The sequence below is a fragment of the Spermophilus citellus genome, assembly GCF_964194105.1.
Source record: "Spermophilus citellus genome assembly, chromosome: 12".
In the NCBI taxonomy this organism is placed as follows: Eukaryota; Metazoa; Chordata; class Mammalia; order Rodentia; family Sciuridae; genus Spermophilus; species Spermophilus citellus.
Window position 1 is genome coordinate 92,800,975 of NC_138198.1, and position 14,381 is coordinate 92,815,355.

The 14,381-nt window shown below is 34.4% G+C and overlaps 1 protein-coding gene across 7 annotated transcripts in view; it reads right to left on the minus strand.

The window, feature by feature from the left end:
• The window catches only part of NOL4 (nucleolar protein 4), a gene marked incomplete at both ends in the record, with an annotated part of 315,002 nt that overhangs the window by 122,830 nt on the left and 177,791 nt on the right, over positions 1-14,381 (minus strand). For all 7 annotated transcript variants that reach the window (XM_081262673.1, XM_081262672.1, XM_081262669.1 and 4 more), the window contains one exon: positions 13,038-13,321. In XM_081262673.1, coding sequence (XP_081118799.1) covers positions 13,038-13,321 — 284 coding nt within the window. The remainder of the gene's footprint in view (positions 1-13,037; positions 13,322-14,381) is intronic.

Below are 14,381 nucleotides of genomic sequence, written 5' to 3' on the forward strand. Positions count from 1 at the left end.
CCTGGGGTGTGAACCTATGCCTTTTTCATTTCTGCATTTTCTAAGCTTAGTACACAATTAGTGCTCAAGCTACTTGTGGACTTCACTTGAAATGTCAATGTTAAGGCTGTCTTAAATTATCAACTTAAATTCATACTTCATTTTATAATTGTAGTTATTATTAATATAATTTGAAAATATAAATACAAATCATACAAATCTGATGAATGCTTTTACTGTGCATGCCTTTTTTTCTGAGAAAACCATATATTGATTCATGTCTCAGTGCTTTGAGTTCTGTCCTTTGTTCTCAAAGACAATAGAAATGTCTCTCTGGAAGGCTCAGGGACATCCAGTTTAATGTCTCCTTCCCTGTTCTTTCTCCTCCACGTCTCTGTATACCCTTCAAAATGATCCATTACTGCAGCTCTTTGTGTGCCAGACATATATGCCAGGAGCTTTGTGTTTTCCTACACTGTTTGCTTCATCTCTATTCCTATTCAGTGTTCCTCTTCTTTCATCCAAAACAGAGAAGCTCAGGCCTGTTCACTTTCCTTTTAGCCTCCAGCTAAAACTCTGCTGATGACCCTACATCTTTCCTCATCTGCTGTCTTTATTTCACCACTGGCCTCACACTCCACCTGTCAGTCAATCATACCTAACTCTATGATCATCTAGCACTTAAAACTCCATAAACTCAAAACTGAGGCTGGTGCAGTTCCTGCCCTGGCAAAGACCTTTGGACCTCAGAAAAATTCACTCTACCTCCTGTATTTTACACCCATGAATCAGTCCACGTAGTGCTGAGACTTCCTACTGAAATTCTTTCATGCAAATATGCAGTGGTGTCACCTGCTTTGGACTTTATGCTCCTATTCCTTTTCAACCTCTCAAACTTCTCTCATTTAAGTGATCCTTATTTTGGGGAGCTTATACAATCTTCCTTCATGAAGTCTTCCTCAATTCTTTACTTTTGGTTTTCACAAAACATTTTTCCCCCTAAAAAACTGATATTCATATCTTTTTTTCTATTTTGTTGTTATTCATTTGATAGTTGGTAATACTCCCTCAGAGATGCGCTCTTTGCTGCCATACTCTCTGGTAGGGCACCGTGTTTACACTCAAACAGAGGAATATTTGATGACTTGGACAATTCTTACCCAAAGACAATTTTCCCAACTAATATTAAAATATGCAAGTATTCTAGAGGTATCTCAGATGGGAATTGTCTCTCCTTGGGTCCTGAGTATGTCCCATCACCAATCATTCCCGTAGACACTGTTAAATTATGCAAGTATTCTAGAGGTATCTTGGATGGATTAATTCTATATGTCAACTTGAATGGGCTAAGGAATGCCCAAATACATGCTAAAACTCTGTCTATATGTGTGTAAAAGTGTTTCTGTAATAGATTACCACCATTTGAACTAGCAGAATGGGTAAAGAACATCATCACCATCCAGGCAGGCATCATCTACTATTCTAAGTACTCAATCTACCAGACTCAGAGATCAAACTGGCATTATTTCAATCAGATGGTAGGGTGGTTAATTACACTGATTGCCTCCATCAGGGAAGGGGCAACATTTGGTCCTTTATGAAAAAGACACTTTTGTTAAATACAGATTTGTTTTCTTTGCATACAATAATATTTCTGTCAATAGTACCATCCATGGACTTTTATAGAATGCCTTATGTCTTCTCCACCTTTGGGGTGTTCTATATGGCATTGCTTCTGATGGAGGAACTCATTTCAAAGAAAAAAATAAATAAGGAAAAGAATGGCAATAGGTGCATGCTCATGAAATTCTTTGGCCCTGCTTTATTCCCCTTTAGTTCCCAACATCCTGAAATAGCTGGCATGATAGAAGGGTATAATTGCCTTTTGAAGATTTGGTCAAAGTGGTAGGTACATAGCAATACCTTGCAGAGCCGGAGAAAGATTCTTTAGAAGGTTGTATGTTCTCTGAATCAGAATCAAATATATGATACTGACTGTTTTGATAGCCAGTATCCATGGGTCTAAGAATCAACTGGTGGAAATGGAAGTAGCATCACTATTGCCACTAGTGACCTACTAGCAAAAACGTTGCTTCTTATTCCCATGACTTTATGCCCTGATAGACTACAGGTCTGAATTCCAGAGGGAAGAATAATCCTACCAGGAAACAAGTTCATTGAACTTTTAGTTAAGATGGCTGTTTGGATACTTTGAACTTCTTTTGCCTCTGAGTGTGTTGGCTAGATGGTTGATAAAGATACCAAGAGGAAGTAGAATTATTCCTCCACAATGGAGGTGAGAGAACTTGTCTGGAATGTAGGAGGTTCTCCTATGTCATAGCTTAGTTTTACAATGTCCTGTGATAAATGTCAATGGAAAACTACAAGAACCCAAACCAGAAAATATTACTAATGAACCTTCAAGAATTAAGGTGTGAATCCCTCACCAGGTAAAGATCCTTGACCAACTGAAGGAGATTGCTGAAGGCAAAGGGAATACAGAATATCTAATAGAAGGTAATTATATACACCAGTAATGAACATGAGATTATTTACATAAAAAGGACTATAATAGTCATGAGTATTTCCACTTTGTTACGAATATGTTTGTGTGCATATCTACATGTACTAAGCAAATATCTGTTTCTTTTCTCTACTATTGTCATATCATGTAACAAAAGATATATAGACTTTAGATCAATATTTATTATTAATTTTACAAGAAAAGTATTTAAGTTACTGGATATCAGAAGAAGAAACATATTCAAGAATGTTAACTCTTTTTCTTGGTAAGGAATTCATTTGTTTTCTGTTGGACAAAATGTATCATGTTAGGCAGAATTATGGCCCTATTATTTTCTTCATTTGGAGATTAAGCAGAGTTTTTAAAAAAGGTATGTGGGTGCCAGGTGACAAGGGGTGAACTGGTGATGGTTAATTTCATGTAGCAACTTAGATAAAGAATGCCAGGATAGCTGAATAAAACATTATTCCTAGGTGTGTTTGTAAGGGTGTTTTTAAAAGAGATCAGGATTTGGTAAACTGAGATTAGTACTGGGTAAAGAATACCCAGTGTGGGTGGGCATCATCCCATCTGTTGAGGTTCTGGTAAAACAAAGTAGAGGGAGAAGGGTGAGCCTACTCTATTTTCTTAGGCTGGAGTATCCATCTTCCCGTGTCTTTAGACATAGACATTCCTTATTTTTGAGTCTTCTGATTCAGAAAGGAACTTACACTGTTAGTTCCCCTAATTCTCAGACCTTTGGATTTCATTTGGAACTATACTACTAATTTTCCTCGGCCTCTATTTTGCAGATGGCAGATCATGGGACTTCTTAGCTTCCATAATTGTATGAGCCAATCTCATATAATATATCCCATTCTACATGTCTGTGTGTATCTTATTGGCTTTCTTACCCGGGATAACTATGAATAATAAAGAAGTTTAAAACTAGAAAATATCTTAGTTAATGAAAGTATAGAAATACATATCTTAGATAATTTTGATAATGTGGTATTTAAAATTTCATCTTAAACACAAAATGAGATCAATTTTAAATGTTTAATTTTCTTTATACAAAGTTTGCATATTGTGATTTGAGAATTTCAGAATCTTACAAACCCCCAAATATCTCCAGCCTGCTATGATACTATCTTCTCAGTTACCAGGCTGGAAATCCATTCCATTTGAATCAGTTTATGGTGAAATATTCAGGGAGGAATCTCTGGAATTTCTGGTTTTAAGAGATTTATCTCTTATAATCCAGAATATATCAGACTCATATTCTAAGTGAAGTTCAATGTCCTTTACATAGTGAGGAGTTTGGTAAAGCCAGGTGGCACTACGAAGAAAATTCTGGTATGAGAAAGTGGATGGGATAAAAATCAATTCAGCATATTCTCATGTCACTGCACTGTGTCCAACAAACATTTGACAGGGAGCAAGCCTCATGCATGTAAGTCACTGTAGTGTCAGGCTCTGCAACCACCATACTGTCACCTTTTCCTCATTCTTCATTGATTTTTTTCCTCGAGAAGTTTAGAAAATAAAAAATTTTTCAAGCTGGAGTGATCATGATAGATGGTATAGGGATAGGGATGTTTTAATTGAATAGATTCCAACAGAATTGTTATAAGCAGAGCTTTCAAGATATCTCAGAATCTATTTCTTAAGTGCATACTATTCACAGAAATAGGTTTTAGAATGAATGCAAAAAATGCCTCTGGAAATGTATATTGTAGATTCTGGATTCCTATACAATAAGTAACTAAAAGGAAATAAGGAAGGAAGAAGAGGCAAAAAAGAAAAAGAAAGTAGTATTCACTACCTTAAAGAAGTTACTATGCTTCCCCAAGTTGCCAGTCTCAGTAAGTAATTTGTAGACTACTGAATATAAGTATTAAGCTTCTCCAATAAATATGCATGAATGAAGACATTCTTGCAAAATTCAGCTAAGCCCCAAATTCTGAAATCAATAACGATTACTGTGCAGCTCCATTTATTGTGCACTTGTATGAAAAATACACATAATCTTTATTTGATCTCTACAATTGCCTGCAAGTTAACAATTATGATACACATTTTATTGGTGAAGTATCTAGGGTCAAAACATACAGCATTTCCCCAGGTCACAGAGTTGTTAGGTGTGAATTTCTGAGTAGGGAATAACTGAGCCATAAACTAATAGATGGAGGTCTTAGTAAAATTTGCTGCTGCTCATTTTCAGACTATACCAAAACCTCTTAACTTACATCATGGTGCAGTTTAGATGTGAGCCAAGTTACTTAGAGCTTAAATCCAAATTCTAATAATCCTTGATATAACCATATTTGTAACTCATTTAAGTCTCAGATTTCTCCTATGGAAAAAATGGAATAATAATGCATCCTAATTCCATTGGATAGTTGTACCAATTACATAAATTAGTTCTTAGAGTAGTGCCTGACACATAGGAAAAACTTAACACTTATTAATCTTTTGTTTTTAATCCTTGGAATAAGTGAATGAGTTAATTCTTTATTTTTATTTATTTTTAACTCTGTCATCTGAGTCATTCTCTTGATCCCTGCTAACTTCAAGATCTCCATTTCAAAACTACAAAAATGCACAGTAATCATGAGGTTTTCAGGTGCCTACTTTAGAATTCATCTAACATTTAATATTAATAGGAACAACAGAAACCATTAAACTGAAACAACTGGAATGTAAAACTCTATGACTCTGTTTTAACATTTTTTCTTTTATTTTTTTTCTCAAATTTGGGTCAATACTGAGCATTTCAAGAAATCCTGGTAATACTAAATATTTTGAGAAATGCACTAATTTAAACTAGAGTTCTTTTTCCTAGAGCTCCTCTCCATTCTAAATTCACCTACAAACTAGGATATTTTCTAATATTGAACACAAATGTAAAATGGACAGGCACACACACCTAAAACAAAACAAAATTAAAAGCCTGAAAACAAATATAATACGTTAAATACAAAGATATACAAAATAAAACTAATTATTTTTGAACCATTAATAAATAAAAGGCTAACAATTGGTCAGTTTTCTTTGTTTTGTATTTTGATAAAAAAAAATGAAACTTATAGCTGTGACCAGATTACTTATGAGTGCATAGCATCAATGGCTGGAGGGCCAGTTGAGACTTTGTACTGACCCAAATGAACTCTTGCATGTTTAAAAAGGAAGTGAAAATTCATATTTTGCTGCATGCGCAGAATTAAATATCAACTTCACCTTGGACTTTTCAGGATATAAATTATAGAAGACCCTTGCTCTTTCATTCTTCTGAGATAACAAATGTGAAATAAACATTGGACTGCAGTATGCATAGTAACCACTTATAAGATATCTCTGCCCTCCCACTTCCTGAAGGAATATTAGGGAAAATAATCATATGTAATGGTAAGCCTAGCAACAGGATGATTCAAAAGGAAAATGATTTGGGTGTTAGGAGCCACTTGGATGGGGCTCAGTTTTTTAATCTGTGTAAAATGAGTGGCTGTTGGTTTTAAAAATTATATTATTCTATAATGTGGTTGATTTTACAGTCCCTAAGTTCTTTTTTTTTTTTACAAAATTATACACATTTAAACTTAGATTGCAAATATGACCGACACTACCAAAGTAATGAATCATACCATATTCTATCCTTCTTGTGTATGTTTTTATTTAAAAATATACTAAGCACAGAAGGAAAAATGTACCCATTAATGAGCAGAAATGAAGTCCATATAATTAAGTATATAATAAAATAACTCTGTGTTTATGTGCATAAGTCCAAATACACCTATAAGTAATATATGTATAATATATATTTATACATAAAGTATGAAGATTACTTTCAAATTGGTAATTAATAAATTGTAATTTTGAAATTTATTCTAGGGCTTTTGAAAGACCCATTCTTTCTCAATTATACATTTGTTTACATTGAAAAACTAAAACAATGAATAGATGTTTGACAAACTTGCTTAGTTTTCCAATAGAGGCCTTTCATATATTATTTTTATTTTTGTAAAATAATTCACATATTAAAAAGAAAAACAAATATTTATATAAGAAATGTTGTTGCAAGTATTGTCATTTATCAAGAAACTGTCTGTGAATCATACTAGATGCTGCTACATCCTGGATCTTAAGTCCTCCAAAGGCCCATGTTTTACGTGTCTGGTTGTCCACCTATGGTGCTTTTGGAAAGTGGTGGCTTTAAGAGGTGGTGCCTAATAGAAGGATGTTAGGTCATTGGGGCATGCCCTTGAAGGAGATATTGGGACCCTGGCCCCTTCCTGTCTGTATCTTCCACTCCAGTTCACCATGAGGTGAACATCTCCTCTGGTACACTCTCCTGCCATAATATACCGCTTTGCCACAGGCCCCCAAACAATAGGGCCAACCATCCATGGACCTAGCAGTGAGCAAAAATAAGCTGCTCCTCCATTTAAGATTATTATGTCAGGTATTTTGTTGCTGAGATGCAAAGCTGACTAACAAATATGCTCTATCTCTCTGAATGGCTTGCCCATCACAGGCACAATGTGACCCACAGAGATGTCTGGACTCACACGGCATCAGTCAGTATGGGTATAGGAAATGTACAGACTGCAGAGTCAAGAGGCTTGGGTTCCATGCCAGGCCTTATCACATAACTACTTGTATAAATCATGTCAGTTGAATCACAAGCCACCAGATTTTATTTCCTTTTGTTTAGATACATCTGATAATTATACCTGCTCTTCTTATGACATTAAGTTAGCATCTGTCTTTCTCGACAAAGGGTGAGTTCTTAATGACAAAGACTGTTTTGTTTTTTTTGTCCTTCAACACTCATGACAGTGCCTAGTACAGATTGTGTATATTTACTGCAGTTGTTTCTCTCTAGAATTAAGGTCAATATGGTTATTTCTACCTTACACAAGATCTGGTAAGGAATAACTGCATAACACCAAGAGAGCCAGATATTGAAAATCGTCAAATTGAAGCAATTATGTGCTGAAATACCCACAAAGACCAAGATAATATTATTTCGTAAGTCAATCCATTACTCATAGTATTTAAAAGATCTCATTATACCCAAACCATTAAAAGAGATATTTTGAAAAATATATTACTTCTATCCATCATATCTAAAGAAAATCACATAATAATTATTTGTGGTAATTAGGATTAATATTCTGGAAAATTTAATTTGAATGGTAACATTCATTTTGGTAAAAATTTAATGGAAAAATTAATTGAAAAAATATAATATGGGCCACGTGGGCAAAAACAATACTATTAAATAAAGTGAAGACTGAGGTGTCTTGGGAACTGAGCCCAAATCCAAATATGCAGTAACCACTGTTGCACATTAGCCTTCAATGGTAATCACCTTCCCACAAGTTATTATTTGAAACATTATCCTTTCATGAGATTGCTTAAGAATATTTCACCATATTAAATAAGAAGCCACTGTTTAACAAGTACTAAAAGAAAAACAGAAAATTAAAAAGAATACTCTACAATTTAGTGTTTTTAAGTCATGTATTTCTCTCTGTTCAAATTATGGATTTGTTTCCGTTCTCATCTATTAATAATTTTAGAAGAGACCGTAGGCTCTAGATTTGCAATTTATTGTCTTCTCTTTTTCTCTACAGCTAGTCCCTTAACGTTTTCTCGTATAAACTCATCATCATTTCTGCTCTCACTTCTGAATTCTAATGTTATTAAGTTGCCCCTTGATTCTGCAATCTGCATTTGGGGTAAAATTGGGGGTTCATAACCCACTTCAATCTAATGTATGAAATATGATATGTCAAGAGCTTTGTAATGTTGTGAACAACCAATAAAAAAAATAAAAAAAAATTTAAAAAAATGTGGCTATCAGCAAAGAAAATAAATACCACCTAAACTCTTTCAACAGCATATATTTAGTTTTTAGATTGGTTAAAGTGATTCCCTGCTAGTCTAGTGAGTGAATTTGCATAATAATAAGCAATCAGTAAATGGCATAGTCCAACTCAGCTATTCTTTATAAGCATTTCTATTCATCTCTCTATTTTTTAAATGCCTCATAATCACTTTTGTCTGATATTATTCATAACAAAACTGAGAAACAGGTCAATATTAAACTCACAAGAATCTAAGCTTCTCAAAGATTCTATATAATTAAGCTTTTATATCCCTCCAAGGAAGAAAAAAAAATGGTAGTATTGTCACTTCAAAAGGTCAAACAGAAGTGATGGAGCATTCCTAAGGAACCACAAGAGATAGTACTGATCACAGAGAATTTTAGAATGCATTTCATCTGATAGCAATGGGATAAAATAAGTGTTGATCCCAAACCAGGAGCCCTCAAGCCATTTATATTCAGATTCAGATTACAAGAAGAAATACCAGAACAAATTCCATACTGTTTCCTTTCTAGTTAAAATGACTAGGCTTTTCCATCTCAGTCAAAATTCCCACTAATTCTTCAAATGTTTCTCCTGCCACCTGGTTTGAATGCGGTTCTTAGCATCCATTCTCCTAACTATGATCCAGGCTTAAATCTCTGTCACTTCTTCACCTAAGACTGACTTAATTTAATCACTTACACATATATGAAATATGCCACAATTTGGCTTCTAAAACATTTCTTTATTTGGCTACCTTCTTTTTTTCTGCTTGCATAATTGTTCTTCTACAAACTCCTTTCTAGCCACCTTTTCCTAATGGGTGATTATATCAAGCATGTATATCCTGGGCAGCACACCTTCTGCTCTGAAATCTTATAAATGTCTCTCTCACCAACTCACATCATTCTTCACAGCTGACACAAGTATCTCCAATACCTACTATGATGTCCGATGGATATTGCAAAAGGCACTGTAAACCTTATTTATTGAAACTCCTTATCCAAATGTTTCTCACTCTGAATCTTGACAAATGCAATCACCATCCACTCAGGCAACCAAGTGAAAAATCTTGGAGTCACTCTAGAATGTTCTCTGTCTTACTTCCCACATCCAATAAACCTTTATGAATTTCTTCAAAATATTTGTTGACAAACTATTGTGTTCCAGATGGTAAGCCAAATACTAAGCATACTGCATTAAGCAAGGTAAACATTATTTCTGTGCTCTTAGAATGTAAACTCTAATTGGATATGGCTAGGTAGAGGTTATTCATATTATATTCTAATGTGAACGGCCATCACTAGGAGTTTCGCTATATATAATCTATGGACTTATAAATAATGGTGCTGCAAATAAAACATCAGAAGTATAAAAGTAACACGTTCCATTTGTTTTTATATCTGCTTTCCATTCCCATTTCCATTTATTTGACTTTAAATGTTATTATTTTTCTCTTGGGTTGCTAGAGTAGCTCTCTAACCAAATTTATTTCCCCTTCCCTGAGTTCCTTTCTTATTAATTCCCTACCACAATTATTGCCGGAATAATTTTTCTCAGATTCCAAGATGACTACAAGATGATCATACTTAACTCTACCTATTGATCATAATCCAAAATCTTAAAGGGGCCTAAATCATTTAATGACACAGCCTCTTTGTACTTAGTCATATTGCACATCCTCTTCTCCTGTGGCCATTCTAAGCTTCTTGCAAATCTCTAGCCAAGCAGGTGTTCTCATAGATGAATGCCTCAAAACACACTTAACCCTCTACCATTAATAATCTTTATCCAAGCAATTCCAACTTGCCCTTCTATATTCATCTCTGGTACCACTTTCTCCCCCCAGTCATCCTTAAGAAAAAGAACAACAATAACAAAGTATTGACACAGGCTATTTATACACTATGTTTAATATAACAGAAGGAACAGCATTGTATTAATGTTTATTTTTATATTTCTGAGAAAAGAATATAATTTGTGCCTTGTTTCATACTTTTTCCCTGTCTTAATAGAAATTTGTCAACTTTATTAAACTTTCCAAAGAGAAAAAAAATCTGTTCTACAAAACAAAAAAAGAATCAGTATGGTCCCTTGGGTTCCCCACTTTCGTTCTCTCATTTCACCCTGTCCATATGACATTGTATCACTTAAAGAATCAGACCATAATCAACCGGGCATGATGGCAACACACCCATAATCCCAGCAGCTTGGGAGGCTGAGGCAGGAGGATCTCAAGTTCAAAGCCGGTTTCAGCAAAGGTAGGTGCTAAGCAACTCAGTGAGACCCTGTCTCTAAACAAATAGGGCTGGGGATGTGGCTCAGTGGTTGAGTGCCCCTGAGTTTAATCCCTGGTATAAAAATATTTATATATTAGACTTTAAGCATAAATTCAGCTCCCTTTTTTGCTATACCAGGAGTTGTTGAAGGGCAAGGACCCTTCTTCACTCATTTGCATATTTTTGCTTCCTACAGTAGTATCTTACAAGTATAACTCCTCCATAAATATTTGGCAAATGAATTAATTGGTGGCAAATAGTTTATTTCATGTTGTAATGGAAGGTTCTTCCTCATGTGCCATGATATGAAGTCATACACAGATTGAAATGGCCAATGGCTCTCTAGCCTGAGACCAAGATTCTTCCCTGTCTGCATTAAAGGATCTTCACAGTATCTAGCAAGAGATGGCTGAAAAATAATGGTAATCTCACATTCCCTTCAAGTTCAAGACTCATTTCCTCTGGGAAGCACATTTTGACTATTACATCAATAGAAATAATATTTTTTTTTACTTGAACTCTATGTTTTAGCCTAGGAAAGAATATTTGCCTATACTTGCAGTAAAAAGCTTTTCTATGCATATGTATCCTCTTCCCCAAAACTCTATATAGTTAAGTGTCTTATAAATAAAGACTGATATTTCTGTGAGCTATCTCTGCTACCTATACCACTGCTTTGAGTATGCCAGGTTTATTTTTTTAATTGTATAACTGTAAGGTCTAATGATGTTTTAATACAGATATCCAGAGTTAAATGAGTATAAGTTCCATTATTTTATACCTTCATCTTATTTTATTTCTCAGCATTGTTAACTAGATTGACCAACATCTCCTTGAAAGGTGAACTTCGTTGGCTTTTATATACTGTACACCCTTCTGATTCTTCTTAGGTTCACTGCTTCTTCTCTGTTGGCTGTTTGGTTAATAATTGGCAACTGACGCTACCTCAAAAGAGTATCTCCTTCTGTGCTAGTCCTTTGCTTATTTTACTCTCAGATAATAGCCCCAACAATCTGTGTTTCATAACTCTATTTTAATAGAGCCAAAAGGTAATTTCATTCTGGTTAATGTGTGCAGGAACATGCTTTAATGAGCATAGTTCCCCAGATAATATTGAACAAGGGGAGAAAGAAGAGAAGATCAAACCACTGGATAATTTTAGGGAAAAAAATTGAACAAGCACATGGCATAAGAAGGATGTTTCATGATTCTTTAATCCTTGTAAAGATAGGGTAATGTGGTGGGCGGGAAAACGTTTAGGATGATTTTGTTCTGTAAAATGTATGCAGTGATTCAGATCATGTTAGCAAATATAAAATCATTGTGCTTGTGTGATCCGGCTTCAAACCACTGAGGACATTTGTGCAATTTACCACAGCAAAAGTTGTAGCAGCCTCCCGCAGGCAGAAGAGCTTAAGTGTCTGGTGATGTCTAGTGACTTGCTTAAAAGAAGATGAAACGACACACCCTCAGGCAAGGAGACGATTTAAATAGAGCCAATTTAGGAAGCATAGTGCCTCAGCAAATTCAGAAATTAATCCAGATTAAGATGTTTCATTTTTAGGAATGCATGTCAGAAACCAGTCTACAACTCCATCTTACAGGTAGAGGCAAGAGAAGGACATAAAAATGTACATTGCATAAAAATCCTCCTGTGTCCCTAAAGTACATCTTCAAAAGGTACACAGAAAATTCACCAGCCTCAGCAATTTCAAAATTGTATACATTTAAGCTTAATTTTTAAAAATAAAGCATTTGAGAATTGGTGGGTGGTTGTCACGAAGCCTAAGGCAAAGAATCTAGAAAATTTAGATAATATGTCTGAAACATGTTTCTGACTTTTGTGTAATATAATTTATGATGAATCACTTCTTTAAGTGGGTATTTAATCCACAGATTTCATCCAGGAAACTGACACTAAATAGTTCTCTGGTGCCAGAAAGTAAATTACTGACCACAGTCCCCAGGTCTCTAAAGCAAACTGGAGAATTTAATTGAAATGTTATTGCTACACACACCTATCCAATCTAGAGAAACAAGATAGTGATCTTTTTATAGTTGAAAATTGTGTACTGAGACTGAAACTTTCACACCTGAGCTCTATAAATTCCCAGAGACAGATCCATAAGTAGATTATATAAATGAGATACATGAAATCAGGCAATTCTGTCAAAAATACCAAGAGTTTTGAGACATGATCCAATTTACTCATCGTTTTTACTGAAATTATATTTTATGGACACACAATATGCATGATTATAAGATTCTTGGTAACATATTTTGGGGATTTGCTTTAAATATTTTATTGGCCACAATAGTTACCTCCAGCACATATAGATGCTTCTTTGTGACCTTCATGAACAACTTAAAAATTCTCTGGAAATTGTAACATGACCTTACCTTGCTTCCATTTTCTCTCGCCTCTCGTTCCATCTTGAGGTCAGAAATTAGAAGATTCTTATATTTGCTTTTCCCATTACTGCTGTGATCATCTATTCTGTATTCCGAAGTCAGCTGTGCAGAGAGGGGACTGTCACTCAGATTCAGTGGCTGTTCATCCTGTTCCACCCCAGTCTTGCCATCACTGTTGGAGTCTCCCATCTCCCTGCTGTGTGTTCCCCCTGAAGCAATTGAACTGTGCCCCAGAGTCTCATTGCCATTAAAGCTCTCTGCAGCAGAATCATCTGTTGGAAAGAAAAATTTATATTTTTATTTTAATTAATATGCTCTCCTTTTCGACTTCAACTTGCATTTGCTGAGTTCCTATTGTGTGTGACATTGTGCCAACTAATTTTATATATAATATGTAATTTAACCTAAACAGTAACCTTGCAATGCAGCTATTGTTATTTTTAATCTAACAGGCACATCAAAGCACAAGACATGAAATAATATGAAGAAGATAAAATAAACAGTTGAATACCAAATGTCATCTCAAAGTAAATTTAAACAAAGAATAAAATAATTTCTCAATTACTTTGCAAATAGATTTTATTTCTCCAGTGAGAATATCCAGATTTACCAAGAAGTCTCTAATGAAAAGCATTACCTATCACTGGTTAATGGAGATGTACATTGGTACAACCTTTATGAGTTTTAATATGCATCTAAAACACTAGAAGTGCTCATAAACTTTGCTATGGTCATTACACTTCTGAGATTTTTAAACCTAAGAAGCCTAATCATTATGTACGTCTCTGAATAAGTTAAAAAAAATACACTTAACATCAGTGTTAATTTGAGTAGCAAAAATTTGGAGGTGACATAAAGCAACAAAAATAGAATACTGGATTAATAAATGTTGGAATGGTTCGAATATTATGCAGTCACTCAATAGTCCAATTTTAGATAAAGAAAAATGTGAATCATAAAGTACTGGCTAGAAAACTTTAGATAGTGTAGCCAATATGATCCCAAATTTCTGAAAACAAAACACATAGACCAAGTTTACACAAAACAATATTCTGTTTTCTTAATTAATTCATCTTTACCTATATGAGAATTTGCTACTAATTATAAAGAATTATGATGGACAGAGGTGTACAATTGTTTTCTTTAAAGGCTATTAAGGAAACTATATGAATGTAAGCAAACAAGAGGCATAATATTCATTACTTTTGATTTTCTTGTCTGATTTCTGAATATTATCAAGTATTCATTATATTTGTGGGTGGAATAAAATACTTTGTACCTTAAAATAAATTATATTCATGGAAATATTTAAATTCTAAAGGAATACTATAT